We start from the raw sequence: 11,959 nt of genomic DNA on the forward strand, positions 1-11,959 counted from the left end.
AATCTGATTAGTAATTTGTCTTCCACTCACAAAGGCTCCTTGATAGTGTGCAATGATATCGGACAATACCCTCTTCAACCTCATAGACAACACTTTTGCAATGATCTTATACAAGCTATTAACCAGGCTAATTGGCCTAAAATCCTTCGGGTGGGATGCATCTTTCTTTTTTGGAATTAAAGCTATAAATGTAGAGTTCACACCCGGATTGACAATTCCTCTCCTGAAAAACTCTTCAAACACCCGCAAGAGATCATCTTTCAAGATATCTCAATAGTCCTGATAAAAAGCCATTGTGAACCCATCCGGCCCTGGAGCTTTTATTCTATCCATAGAAACCACAACCTCCTTGATCTCTTCTAAACTAAAGCTTCTTTCCAGCCTTCTCCTGTTCTCCACCCCTACATCTGGCCAGTCCAGACCTTCTACCCACACCCTTCTCCTCTTGTTGTACTAACTCGACTCCATCTACTACCAATTTGGAGATAAAGTTCTTCCTTCTCCTGCCATCTGCTAGAGAATGGAAATACCTAGTGTTTCTGTCTCCCTCTTGCAACCACTTACATTGAGATTTTTGCCTCCAACTAATTTCCTCCTTGTGCAGACAATCCTCTAGTTGTCTTCTCAAATCTCTCCTGAGACCATTGTCTTCCTCTCCAAATTCTCCCCTTTCTTCTTTAGAGTTAAAGCTTTCAATCTTATCCATCAAATCTCCCTTTCTTTCTTCTATCCTTCCAAACTCCATCAAGTTCCACTCCTTGATTATTGCTTTCAAGAATTGTAGTTTCTTATGAAGTCTCATCCCCTCCCATTCCACCAGTGGATTACAGTCATGCCACCATTCCCTCACTTTGTTAATAAACCCTGGATGAAGTAACCACATATTTTCAAATCTAAAGGGGGTAGGACATCCACACCTTCTTTACTCCTTACATATTACTATGGGCCAGTGATCTAAGGTCACCCTTGGGAGAGCTCTAGAAGCCAAGGTTCCCCAATGTTCTTCCCAATCCAAAGAGAACAGGAACCTACAGTTTAGAGCAAATGGGTCTAGATTGGAGGTTTGACCATGTAAACGTCTTATGAGCTAGGGGAATCTCTTTAAGCTCAAAGGCATCCACAAAACTATTAAACTTCCTCATGCTTTTTGTCACCTTCTGTTTAACCTTATTGGACTCCTCCGAGAATCTGATCACATTGAAATCTCCACCCATGCACCAAGGCCCATCCCACAGCCCTCTAACATCAGCCAATTCCTCCCACAACTCCTCTCTCTCTCTATAGTCATTCGGTCCGTACACATTTGTGAGCACCCATGTATAGTCATCCTCTTGCTGCTTAAACTTCAGAGACACTGAGTACTTTCTGATCAACTCCTCCAGACCTTCCACCACATCCTTCTTCCACATTGTTACAATCCCCCCGGAAGCACCCCACGAGGGAGTAGCCACCCAGCTAATTCCCCTGGCTTTCCATACACTCCTTGCCCATTTATCATTAAACTGCATTCTCTTAGACTCTTGTAGCAACACAATGTCTGGGTCACACCGTCTTATTACCTCTTTTATTTTCGCCCTCTTCCTTGCACTCCCAGTTCCCCTCACAACTAAGAATCTTCATTCCGCTTCTTGGTAAACCCCTTGCCACTTACCCCGAGCCTTGTATCACCTTCTACATCTCTCTTCAATCTCTCTACTTCACTCAATCTCCTCTTCTTTATTCTGATCTTCTCCTTCTTCTTCTGTAAGTTTTCTTTCAGCACATTTAGATCTTTCAACCTGCAACCTAGCTTCCCTACAAATTCTGCTATCTTGTCTTCTCTCACCGATTCCACTAGCCCTACCCTTCCTACCAGATCCCCTCCATCTCTATCCACCTGCCCCTTCTTCCTCTCCTCTGGTTCCACCTCTACTCTTTCTTCTCCATCCACCCTCCCTTTCCTATTACCTCCCTCCAACCCTGCTCTCTCCCCGTAGTCTCCATCTCTACCCTCATTCCTTTCCTTCCTCTCCACTAACCCCTCCCCTCTTCCTACCTCCCCTTCCCCTCTCCAGATCAGCTCTCCTTCCACTTCCTTAAGCACCCTTTCAATAATTTCCCATACTTTTTCACTCCTAAACTTTCCTTCTGGCACCTTCCCACCTTCCTTCCTTCCGGTCTCTCCCTCCTCGGATCTCTCCCTCCTCGGAGAGCCCGTCTGCTGGCTCAACTACATATTCATGGGCTACAGGACATGGAGCAGGAACGGAATCTGGAACCAAAGACACTGGAGACACATTAGTAGCACAAACCGAAATCACTTGGTTACCTAGGACTGATGGACAAGTTGGAAAAGGACTGCTCCCTGCCTCCCTCTCTTGTTCCAGAGGTTGGTAAATATTTCTCTCTCTGAGTTCGTCGGGAAGTACTTTTGTCCTTTGGTCACCCTAGTGATCTTTCCACTCTACCCCTGGTTCACCCCTTGATGGTGTGTTCCTGCTCTGCTTCCGGTTCTCCCGGTTTGCCCCTTCTGATCCTCCTTGCACACTCTGTGATCTTGGGAATGGGTTGTACTACTTACCTTTGTCACCTCCAGCACAACTGCCTTCGTCGTTTGCACTGCCCATGCTAGTACCATCAACCAAACAGTCCTCTGAGTCTTCATCACCTTCACTGCACTGCACCCAGCCTTCATCCTTATCTTCCTTCTCTTCAGGTCTTCCCTTAACGTAACTTGGCTTCAACATCTCTGAGGAGCACCGCAGGGGGCTAAACTCCTTCAGCCTTCGTCGGGAAACCCACTGCAAGTCGAGCTTCTTCTCTATTTTCTGGTGCTGCGCACGTTCCCCCCCTTGTCTTGTGACTGGGGACGATGATAGACCATTAGCATCATCTGTCTTAGTCGTGTCCCCAGTCACGTGAGTTACTAAAGGCTCATGCGCCTTCTTAAACCACTGGACCAGGCCCGCTGACCCAAATGGGCCTCTAATCGCACCCAAGATGTTTCGAATGGGCTTTGGCTTTGGCCCATTTTTAAGTCACTGCGACCTCATATGACTTTTAAAAGAGTCACACGCACTCGGTTTGGTTTTTTCCGGTCTAGATCTAGTTCTTCCTTGGACATGCTCCTTTTCCTTGTTCAAACAAGTCAAATTGGCGCCGGTTACAACCTGTGAAAAGGACCTGCCACCCTTCAGACTGTTCACTGCTCCCACACGCATAAAACCCACCCCCTGAATGCTACCCTTTTGTTTCTCCAGTTTTGGTTTTTCCATTTTTGTGAAAGATCTTTTCTTGTTTGAATCAACCAATCCCTTCTTGCCACGCAGTACTTCTTCTTCAACCTTCTCATCTCCCTCCCTACGAGCCTCCTTCCAGAGCACCGATTCAAAGGATGAAGTCAACCACACTGAATAGCAAAGCCCTTCAACTAGTACCTCAATCTTTCGAGGAATCTCCTAAGGTTTTACACCATTCAATAAAATGGAGGCTGAACAAAGGTCTCCCCAAAAGGCACCTCCTAAAGATCCTCCACACATCAAAGCAATGGTTTCAACAACTTCCTGCTTCCACAAGTTAAAGGGAAGGCCTAAGAGATGTACCTTCACTCCATCTTCAACAAAGATATCTCTGGAGTTTGATCCCGGACACCATCTTGATATTGTAAAGCTTCCAAGAGCAGCTTGGATATTTAATGCCTCAACTTCTACTCTATTCTCCAGCAGATCTAGCATAGCCTTATCCTTCTCAAAGGGTGTTAAATTAAACGTACTCTTCATCTTTAAACTTGCTATTAATAGACCAGCAACTTTCCTCCAGTCTAGTATATGAGCTGAAGCTTTAACTATCAGCTTACTTTCTAAATCTCCTCTCTGTATGTTTTCTCCCATTCTGTATTTGCCTGCCCCAGCTGTCACTAATAGAGTCTCTTGCTTATTATTTCTCACCAGACTAGTAGAAGTGCTTATCTTCCTTTTTACTGTTTCTTCTCTTTTAGCACCCAAGTGTTGCAACAGTTCACATAAGACCCGATGGACTGCCTTCCAGCCCTGACTCTTCCTTCCTTCTGGTAGGCAGACCATCTGCTTTCTTCCCTTGCCAAAGAATTCTGTCAAAGATATAAAATAACCTTTAAGGTTTCTCTTACATTCTACAACAAATCTTCTTCCAGTTTCTGAGAGAAACTCTTTCCAACAACTTTGTTTGCCTTTGTTACTTGCACCTTCTACAAACTCCTTGAACCCTTCTATTACTCTCAACCCTTCTAACAGCACCATCCCTCTCTTTGCTTCCCTGATCTTCAAGCTCAGTTTACCATTTAATCTCAGCTCCTCAAATAGGAGCTCCTTAGTTTCAATCTTCAAGGCTTTTCTCCAGCAGCCTACCTCCACAAACTCTCCCATCTTCTCCATTATCACATCTAAAAGATGCAAATTCTTTATCTTAATCTCTTCTTCTCATAATTGTATCTTTAATTTCCTCTTTTTTTCCACCACATCAGTGTTTTAAAAGCACAAGGGGCAATTTGCACCCTGAAGTTGTCTAGATACTCATCAGCAAAATGGTGTGGTCGAGCACAAGAATGGACATATCCTTAGTGTGGAGTCCCATACTCCACCTTTCTGGGTAGAGGCAGCCAATACAACTATGTTTTTGATCAACTATATTCCTTCCTCTATTCTTAATAATATGTCTCTCTTTCAAAAGTTGTTTGGTCGTTCTCCAAATTTATCTATTCTTCATGTTTTTGGATGTGTTTTTTGTTCATCTTCCCGCTTGTGAATGCTCTAAATTGTCTGCACAGTTTGTCATGTGTGCCTTTGTGGGTTACAATCCTAATCACGAAGGATTTCTTTATTATGATCCCTCTATTCGTCGCATTCGTATATCACGTAATGTTGTTTTTCTTAAGTACGTTTCCTTTTTTGCTAGAATTGCTAGATTGTCTACATCGTTTGTTTCTGTTTTGCCAATTCACAGGATGCTCCACCTCCTTCTGCTGAGGACGACCTTCTCGTCTTCCATCGCAAGCGGTTACGTGCTCCAGCCCTTGCACCTGCGACCCTCCTTCCTTCTGGTTCAGATCATCATTCTATCACTGCTCCTGTAAGTGATACCTCTACTTCAGACACTCTTCATACTTCTGTTCCTCTTTGTCGTTCTACTTGTATATCGAGACCTCTTGACCACTATGGTTTTCCTTTAAACCATAGCTCTTTGTCTGTTGTCCTATCCTCCACAGATGTTCCTCGCTCCTATCAGGAAGCTAATAGCAGGATTCATTGGTAGGAAGCCATGGATGCAGAGATTCATGCTTTACATGAGAATGACACTTGGGACCTTGTGCATGCTCTTCCAGATGCATCCATTGTTGGGAGTCGTTGGGTTTACAACATCAAGCTGAAGTCTGATGGATCTCTTGATTGATACAAGGCACGTTTAGTTGCCCAGAGATATAGTTAGGAGTATGGCATTGACTATGAAGAAACCTTTGCTCTTGTTGCTAAGATCACCATAGTCCATGTTCTTTTAGCAGTGTCTGCCACTTAGTCTTGGACCATATGCCAACTCGATGTGAAGAATGCCTTTATGGTTAGTTGAAGGAGATGGTTTACATGAAGCCTCCCCCTGGATACTGCAAGCTCCTCGGGCATGGTTTGAATGCTTTCACAATGTTGTAGTTTTTGTTGGATATAGCCAAAGTTCTTTTGATCACTCTCTCTTTGATAGGCGACGGCATAATTCCTTTCACATGAAGGACTTGGGCCCTCTCACCTATTTCCTAGGACTGAAAGTACATCGTAGTGATTGAGGCTATTTTGATTGTTAGCAGAAGTATGCCTCTAACCTTATTAAACTTGCTGGTCTTAATGATGAAAAGCAGGTTGATACACCTATGGAGCTAAACCTTAAGCTATTTAAATCTGAAGGTCCATTACATCCCGATGTTGCCTTGTATTTCCAGCTTGTGGGGTCCCTCATTTATCTCACTATGACTTGGCCTAATATTTCTCATGTTGTTCAGGTTGTTAGTCAATTTGTTTCTGCTCCTCGTCAGCCTCATATGACTGTTGCTCATCGCATCATTCGATATGTTAGAGGCACAACTTCTTAGGGACTGTTCTCCTCCTCTCCTATTCAGTTGAGAGCATATGTTGATGCGGATTGGGTTGGTTGTCTAAACACTCGTAGGTTCACTTCTGGATGGTGTGTTTTTATGGGTGATCCACTCATTTTTTGGAAGTGTAAGAAACAATAAACAATCTCCAAGTCTTCCATTGAAGTAGAGTATAGATCCATTTCTTCGATTTGTAGTGAGATTGTTTGGTTACTATCTCCCTTTATGGATCTTGGCATTCAGCTTCCTACTCCTATTCCTCTCTATGCAGACAATACAAGTGTTATCAAGATTGCATCTAACCTTGTCTTCCATGAGAGGACCAAGCACATTGAGGTGGATTGCACCTTTATCTGAGATCTTTTCACTATTGGGTCTATATCGCTTCCTCATGTAGCCTCGAACATGCAAATTGCTGATATCTTCACCAAAGCTATGACTAGAGTTCAACATCTCTTTCTTATAGACAAACTGATGCTTATGTCTAGGCATCAGTTTGAGGGGGAGTGTGGAGACTCTATAACTTGATGAATCTTATTATTATAGTCCCTGTTGTATATTGCTTATACATCTTATTCTTCTTTTCTCTTTCAGCCCTATATGGGCATTCTTGTAATTGTACATATAGTTTAATATATAATAGACTCTTTGAGGTGGGGGTCATTTATTCTTAACACCTCTAAGATTATCCTTGTTCTTTTCTCTATTTAGCCAAGAGTGTTGACAAGAGCTACTATACTCAATGAATGCTGAAAGTCCTTGATTTGTCCAAGATGTGCAGGAGATTGGATGCATTTATATTGTGGTTGCTCTATTTCAAAGCTCTTTTGGGGAAATTTTTGGGCTGTTTCAGTTCTACTTTGTTGAATCCATGATCTTCTGGAGACAATCTTGCTCGTTGGCCTACTTCGAAAGGAATTTTAAGGCTTGGAGGGTCTGGAGCTATGTGTTCCTTTTGCCATATTTTGGAAATTGTGATTGAAAACATCAATGGGCTCCTGATTTCAGTCATTGAAGAAGAGAGGCATTCACTCTTTTTTGTGAGAAAAGGAGAATAGATTGGTTGCTTTTTTTCCAGAGTTTGAAGGGATTTTCATAGACGATTATTAGTTTTTGGTTTTCTCTTGAGTTGGATTCCAAGTAGTGACTGTCTGCATCTTTTTTTTTTTTTCCTCTGTGGTCTCCTTGTTTGGGTTTTTTGAGTATAAGAGATGGTGATCCCTCATCACCCTGATTGCTGTAACTTTTCCTTTTATTAACAAATTTTTCCTTTTTATTTATTACCAAAAAAATTATCACACTTTTGTTCTTCTAGGCCAGAAAATTAGATGAGGATTTGTTTATTTCTTTGGTACTTAGCTTTTATCTTGCTATATCATTTTTTGTGTTACAGTTGCTATAACATTTTCTAGATGGAATTGTTTCTTCTATTATTACAGGATATTGTCTTCAGCCTTCCTTTCAGTTTTCTGCTTCTTTTTGCCTTTCTGATGTTGTTTGGTAGTTTTTGGTTCTTTTATTGTCTATGCATGACTTTTTGAGCATGCTTTATCATGCAGAGAATTCATATATTGGAAGTACTGGAAGCTAGGGTTGGCAACGGCAATGACATGGGAGTAGCTAGTCACTTCCTTCAAGTTCAACGTGATTTCAATGAGTAAGATTTTATTGTGCTTGTTTATTAAATCTAAATTTTTAGATTACTCTGAATTTGTGGTTTGAGGTAGTAGGGAGATTTTACACTTCATTGAAAGTTGGATTATTAATGTGAGGTTGTAGTTTGTTGAACTAGTAGAAATGTATAATAATGTCCATGATCAGCAAACTTAAAAACAAGAGGAAAATTTGATGATTGGTAAAGATTTTACTTGACCATACATCTGAGGAGAGACTTTGAAGATAAAATGCAGTGACTATAACAAGTCCACTAATATTTCTATCAGTAATGCGGTTTAACTTTACCTCTAGATGTATCTGTAACTTAAAGTTATAGTAAAATCTGATGAATTCATGATTCATTTCAAGAATCAAACATGATATAAATCTTGGTTTCAGATCTTGGAACTTATATATCTTTCCTAATATGGTATCCTGAAACTTATATATCTTTTCTAATATGGTATCCTGATGACATGAAAATCCAAGTTACTTGGTTCTGGGTGTCTGTTCTCAATTGCTCCATCATGTTGATCAATAACAATCCAATAGGAATCCATCATAATGATCATATATCAAAAAAGAATAAACCAATCGCTGTGGTCCATGTAGTAGAACTGTGCAGCTGGATGTTTGAACCAGGTTGAACACTGAATATTTAGGTTGAATTCACTGGCATTGTCTAGTTTTAAGACATCTGTGTGGACATGCCTAGAAAGTCCCAAGAAAGTGCAACTAGACCAAAGCAAATGATCATATACCAAAGAAGAATAAACCAATTGCTGTGGTCCATATAGTAGAACTGTGCAGCTGGATGTTTGAACCAGGTTGAACACTGAATATTTAGGTTGAATTCACTGGCATTGTCTAGTTTTAAGACATCAGTGTGGACATACCTAGAAAGTCCCAAGAAGGTGCAACTAGACCAAAGCAAAGATATAAAAGTTGACCAAGCACAATTCAGAAAATACAGTGATACTAACAAGTTGGTTTGGTTTTAAATGGTGCTTCTGTGTTTTCTGTTTCTGCAGAAATGATTATGAGATGTTATTGGCTCTTGATGAGAACAATCATCAACATGGTGGTGCATCTCTCAGTCAGATTACTGGCCTGCCACAGTCAACCGTCCAGGTATATATATTACTTTTATAAATTTGTAGAACTTGTATATTTGTATATCCCTACTATATAGTTCCTTGGTGTACATGGCTTCTAACTGTTCTATCGACTTCCTTTCTATTGATCAATACTTTAGGGGAGGGGGGCTGCATTTTAAGATTGTGCAGAAGGGTTGCTTTCTATTGATTGTTGCCCCACCCTCCTTGTTGCATGCAGACTGATAACTTAGAAGAAGCTTGTGCAATCTGTCTTGAGACCCCAAAAACTGGAGATAAAATTCGCCATCTTCCCTGCTTGCACAAATTTCACAAAGATGTAAAAACTCCCTTGCCCTTTATAACTTGAATGTTCTTTTCCTAAATTGAGGACAATCATGCAACAGCTAATCTTTTTGCTTTGTAATGACAGTGTATTGATCCTTGGCTGAGAAGGAAAACATTATGTCCAGTTTGCAAGTCCTCTATCACTTGATATGCACGTATATTTGAGTCCTTCATGCTAGTGCATTGCAGCAGGTTATATTGAGGTTGCAAGTAGTAACATTTTTGGTTTTGTAGGTAATCACAAATCCATGCATTCTACCTGAAATTTGTTGAAATGGACATCAAAATTGGGCCATATAATTTTGTTTTGTTTTTGTTTTTCTCGTTTTCAGTTCAAGTTATACTGAATTACTCGTACATCAAAAATTGTTTTCTTAAATGGTACTAATAGGGATAGTGGGTGGAAAGAAAAGGCTTTGAAGGAAACCCTTTACATTGTTTTTTTTTTTTTTTGTGTGTGTGTGTGGGGGGGGGGGATATGAGGGGCCCTCCTCTCCAATTATCTGCCTACCATTGTGTCTTTTAGATGATATCATCTACTGATATCCAGTTTTCTAGTATTTGTTTTTTTCTATTTTTTGTTTCTACGATGCTTGTAGTTTCTACTTTGCTTCCTGTTCCTTAAGAGAACAATGATTTTTACACTGTTTGCATCCAATAACTCATATTCAGTGCATTATATCCAGATGAAAGTTGACTGATCCACTATGCATTCAATCAGGCCCCACGTCACAGTACCTGGTGAATCAAATTTCCCAGATTTGACTCAATTAATCAAGGCATTGGTTCACTAAGTTGACAGATGTGCTTCAGATTACGAAGATGATTTTGCTTGGTAGATTTATTGAAGTTACTTGTGTTCCCATTTATTATTATTAAAAAAATTGTTAATTAGAGGAATAGTCTCTTAAATTGAGAATTGTGTTGCATCAACAATGCCAATTTGATATAAAATTTAGCCATGCATGATCAAAAAATTTAGTAAGTTGTCAAAAGACCTGCAGCTATTAATTCAGTGGGTGCCAAGGTCAGCCAACAATCTAGCTGATTAGTTGGCAAAACAAGGGGTAGCCGAGGCTACTCCATGATGTAAAGAGACCCTTTCTATCTCAATAAATATCTTCTTTTAGGTTCAATTTGAAGAGTACAAATACAAATATGTGCAGTGCAAATCTGTGTATTTTGTATTATTTTGTATATATTTGTACTTTTACAAGCCTTGATGATTAAAAAAATATATTTAGTCATGCATGATTGCGACAGATCTGAAGCTCGTTGTAAGTCAATTCCCAAAATTCGATAAATAGTCAGTGATCTAAAGTCGGGTTCACCTGGTTTACTTGGGTGTTTGAACTAATATACCGAGTTTGAGAACACTTGAACTAGAGTATTTCTTTTTCAATTTTGAATTTCAGTTGGTTGGGCATAGCGAACCCAGGTTGTCTGGTAGAGTTTTCCTGGGCATTGACAAACTCTAGCAGACAACCTTGGTAAGTGCAGACTATAATATCATCTGAATGAAATTCCAATAACCGTTGTAATGAACATTTTATTTTATTTTTTCTGTCTGCAACTGCAAGTTCAGAGAGGTTGGACCGAATGCACATACATAATTAGTGTATCCAGCCTATGGCGTTGCTCTGCTTGGGCTTGCACCAGCGGGAACTCATCGGCTGAAAATGCAATGCATATTTGTGACAGCGATTGCAAAGAGGCCCTCTGTCTTAGCAATGCAAGCGTTATCTTCCCTATTTACTCAAGGCGATTGATGTCGGGGTGATCCGGGGATTGAAGATCGACAAGCGAGCCCCTATGCTTTCTCACCTGCTACCATTATCCCATATATGATTGTTTGTTATCTTTTGAAATTGCATGAACATTAAGAATATTCTGTATTGAAGTTCAGTGAGAGGCGTCTTTAGTTCAAATATTCTTGGGAATGGGAGGTTGGGCCGGAAGATGTGTACAACATTGGGGATTCTTGAAACTAAAAGGTATTTGAGGCCCTATTTGATGATTAAGTGGTTGTTAAAAGTATTTGTTCGCAAGTACTTTTTAGAAGTAATTATTTTAACCACTTAAGGCTGTTTATTGACCCACTTGCTAAATCACTTATTATCTTTTTAAGCACTTATTGGGGTGGGGATGTTTGGTAAGCTATTTTTCCCATAAGTGTTACATTGATACATGACAATTTTATCCCTCACTTTACTCATATATATATACAATCCAAAAGGAAGGTGTTGTCATTAGTATGCTTGACCCTATTCGAGTGAGGAATTTAAGGAGAAGGGGTATTTTGGGTATTTATGAAAATAAATAGGGACTTTTTAGTCCCAAAATTTTTGCAAGTCTACTTAGTAACAGGTATTTAAAAAAAAAAGCAACTCTCAAGTGGCCTTTTTAGATAAGTAATTCTTTATCAAATAAGTTTTTTTCGATACTTTTTTACCAAACACTCACAAGTGCTTATTTTCCACTTAATGTGTGGTCCCAACATTTTTTTTAAGACTTATAAAAAAAGTACTTGTTGAAAGTGAAATCAAACAGGCACTGAAACGTAAATTAAATGGGGATACCTTTGCAAGTCTGGTGGAGCACACTAAAGCTAAGTTGAAGGATTGGAAACAGGTTTGCAAGAACATTGGGTTGGGGATTCATGATATCTCGTTTTAAAGTCTCCAAGATTGCTGTGTTCTTCTGGGGCAGAAGGTGGAGAAGAGGATAAGGTGGGTGAGTTGGAAGAGGGTTGCTGAGAAAAAAG

The 11,959-nt window shown here is 40.1% G+C and overlaps 1 protein-coding gene across 22 annotated transcripts in view; it reads left to right on the top strand.

The window, feature by feature from the left end:
* LOC148878535 (RING/U-box superfamily protein) overlaps positions 1 to 10,331 on the top strand; it is a 47,678-nt gene extending 37,347 nt beyond the window's left edge. For 12 of the 22 annotated variants that reach the window (XM_088956189.1, XM_088956214.1, XM_088956230.1 and 9 more), the window contains 5 exons: positions 7,657 to 7,754; positions 8,785 to 8,884; positions 9,089 to 9,187; positions 9,281 to 9,429; positions 9,882 to 10,331. In XM_088956189.1, coding sequence (XP_088812315.1) covers positions 7,657 to 7,754; positions 8,785 to 8,884; positions 9,089 to 9,187; positions 9,281 to 9,343 — 360 coding nt within the window. In that variant the 3' untranslated portion in view covers positions 9,344 to 9,429; positions 9,882 to 10,331. Of the gene's footprint in view, positions 1 to 7,656; positions 7,755 to 8,784; positions 8,885 to 9,088; positions 9,188 to 9,280; positions 9,430 to 9,867 lie in introns of all 22 variants that reach the window. The other 10 variants (XM_088956196.1, XM_088956240.1, XM_088956273.1 and 7 more) reach the window with 2 other exon arrangements.
* The last annotated feature ends 1,628 nt before the right edge of the window (positions 10,332 to 11,959 follow it).

The sequence above is a fragment of the Nelumbo lutea genome, chromosome 1 (assembly GCF_056320005.1).
Source record: "Nelumbo lutea isolate HS-2025 chromosome 1, American lotus-T2T, whole genome shotgun sequence".
Classification (NCBI taxonomy): Eukaryota; Viridiplantae; Streptophyta; class Magnoliopsida; order Proteales; family Nelumbonaceae; genus Nelumbo; species Nelumbo lutea.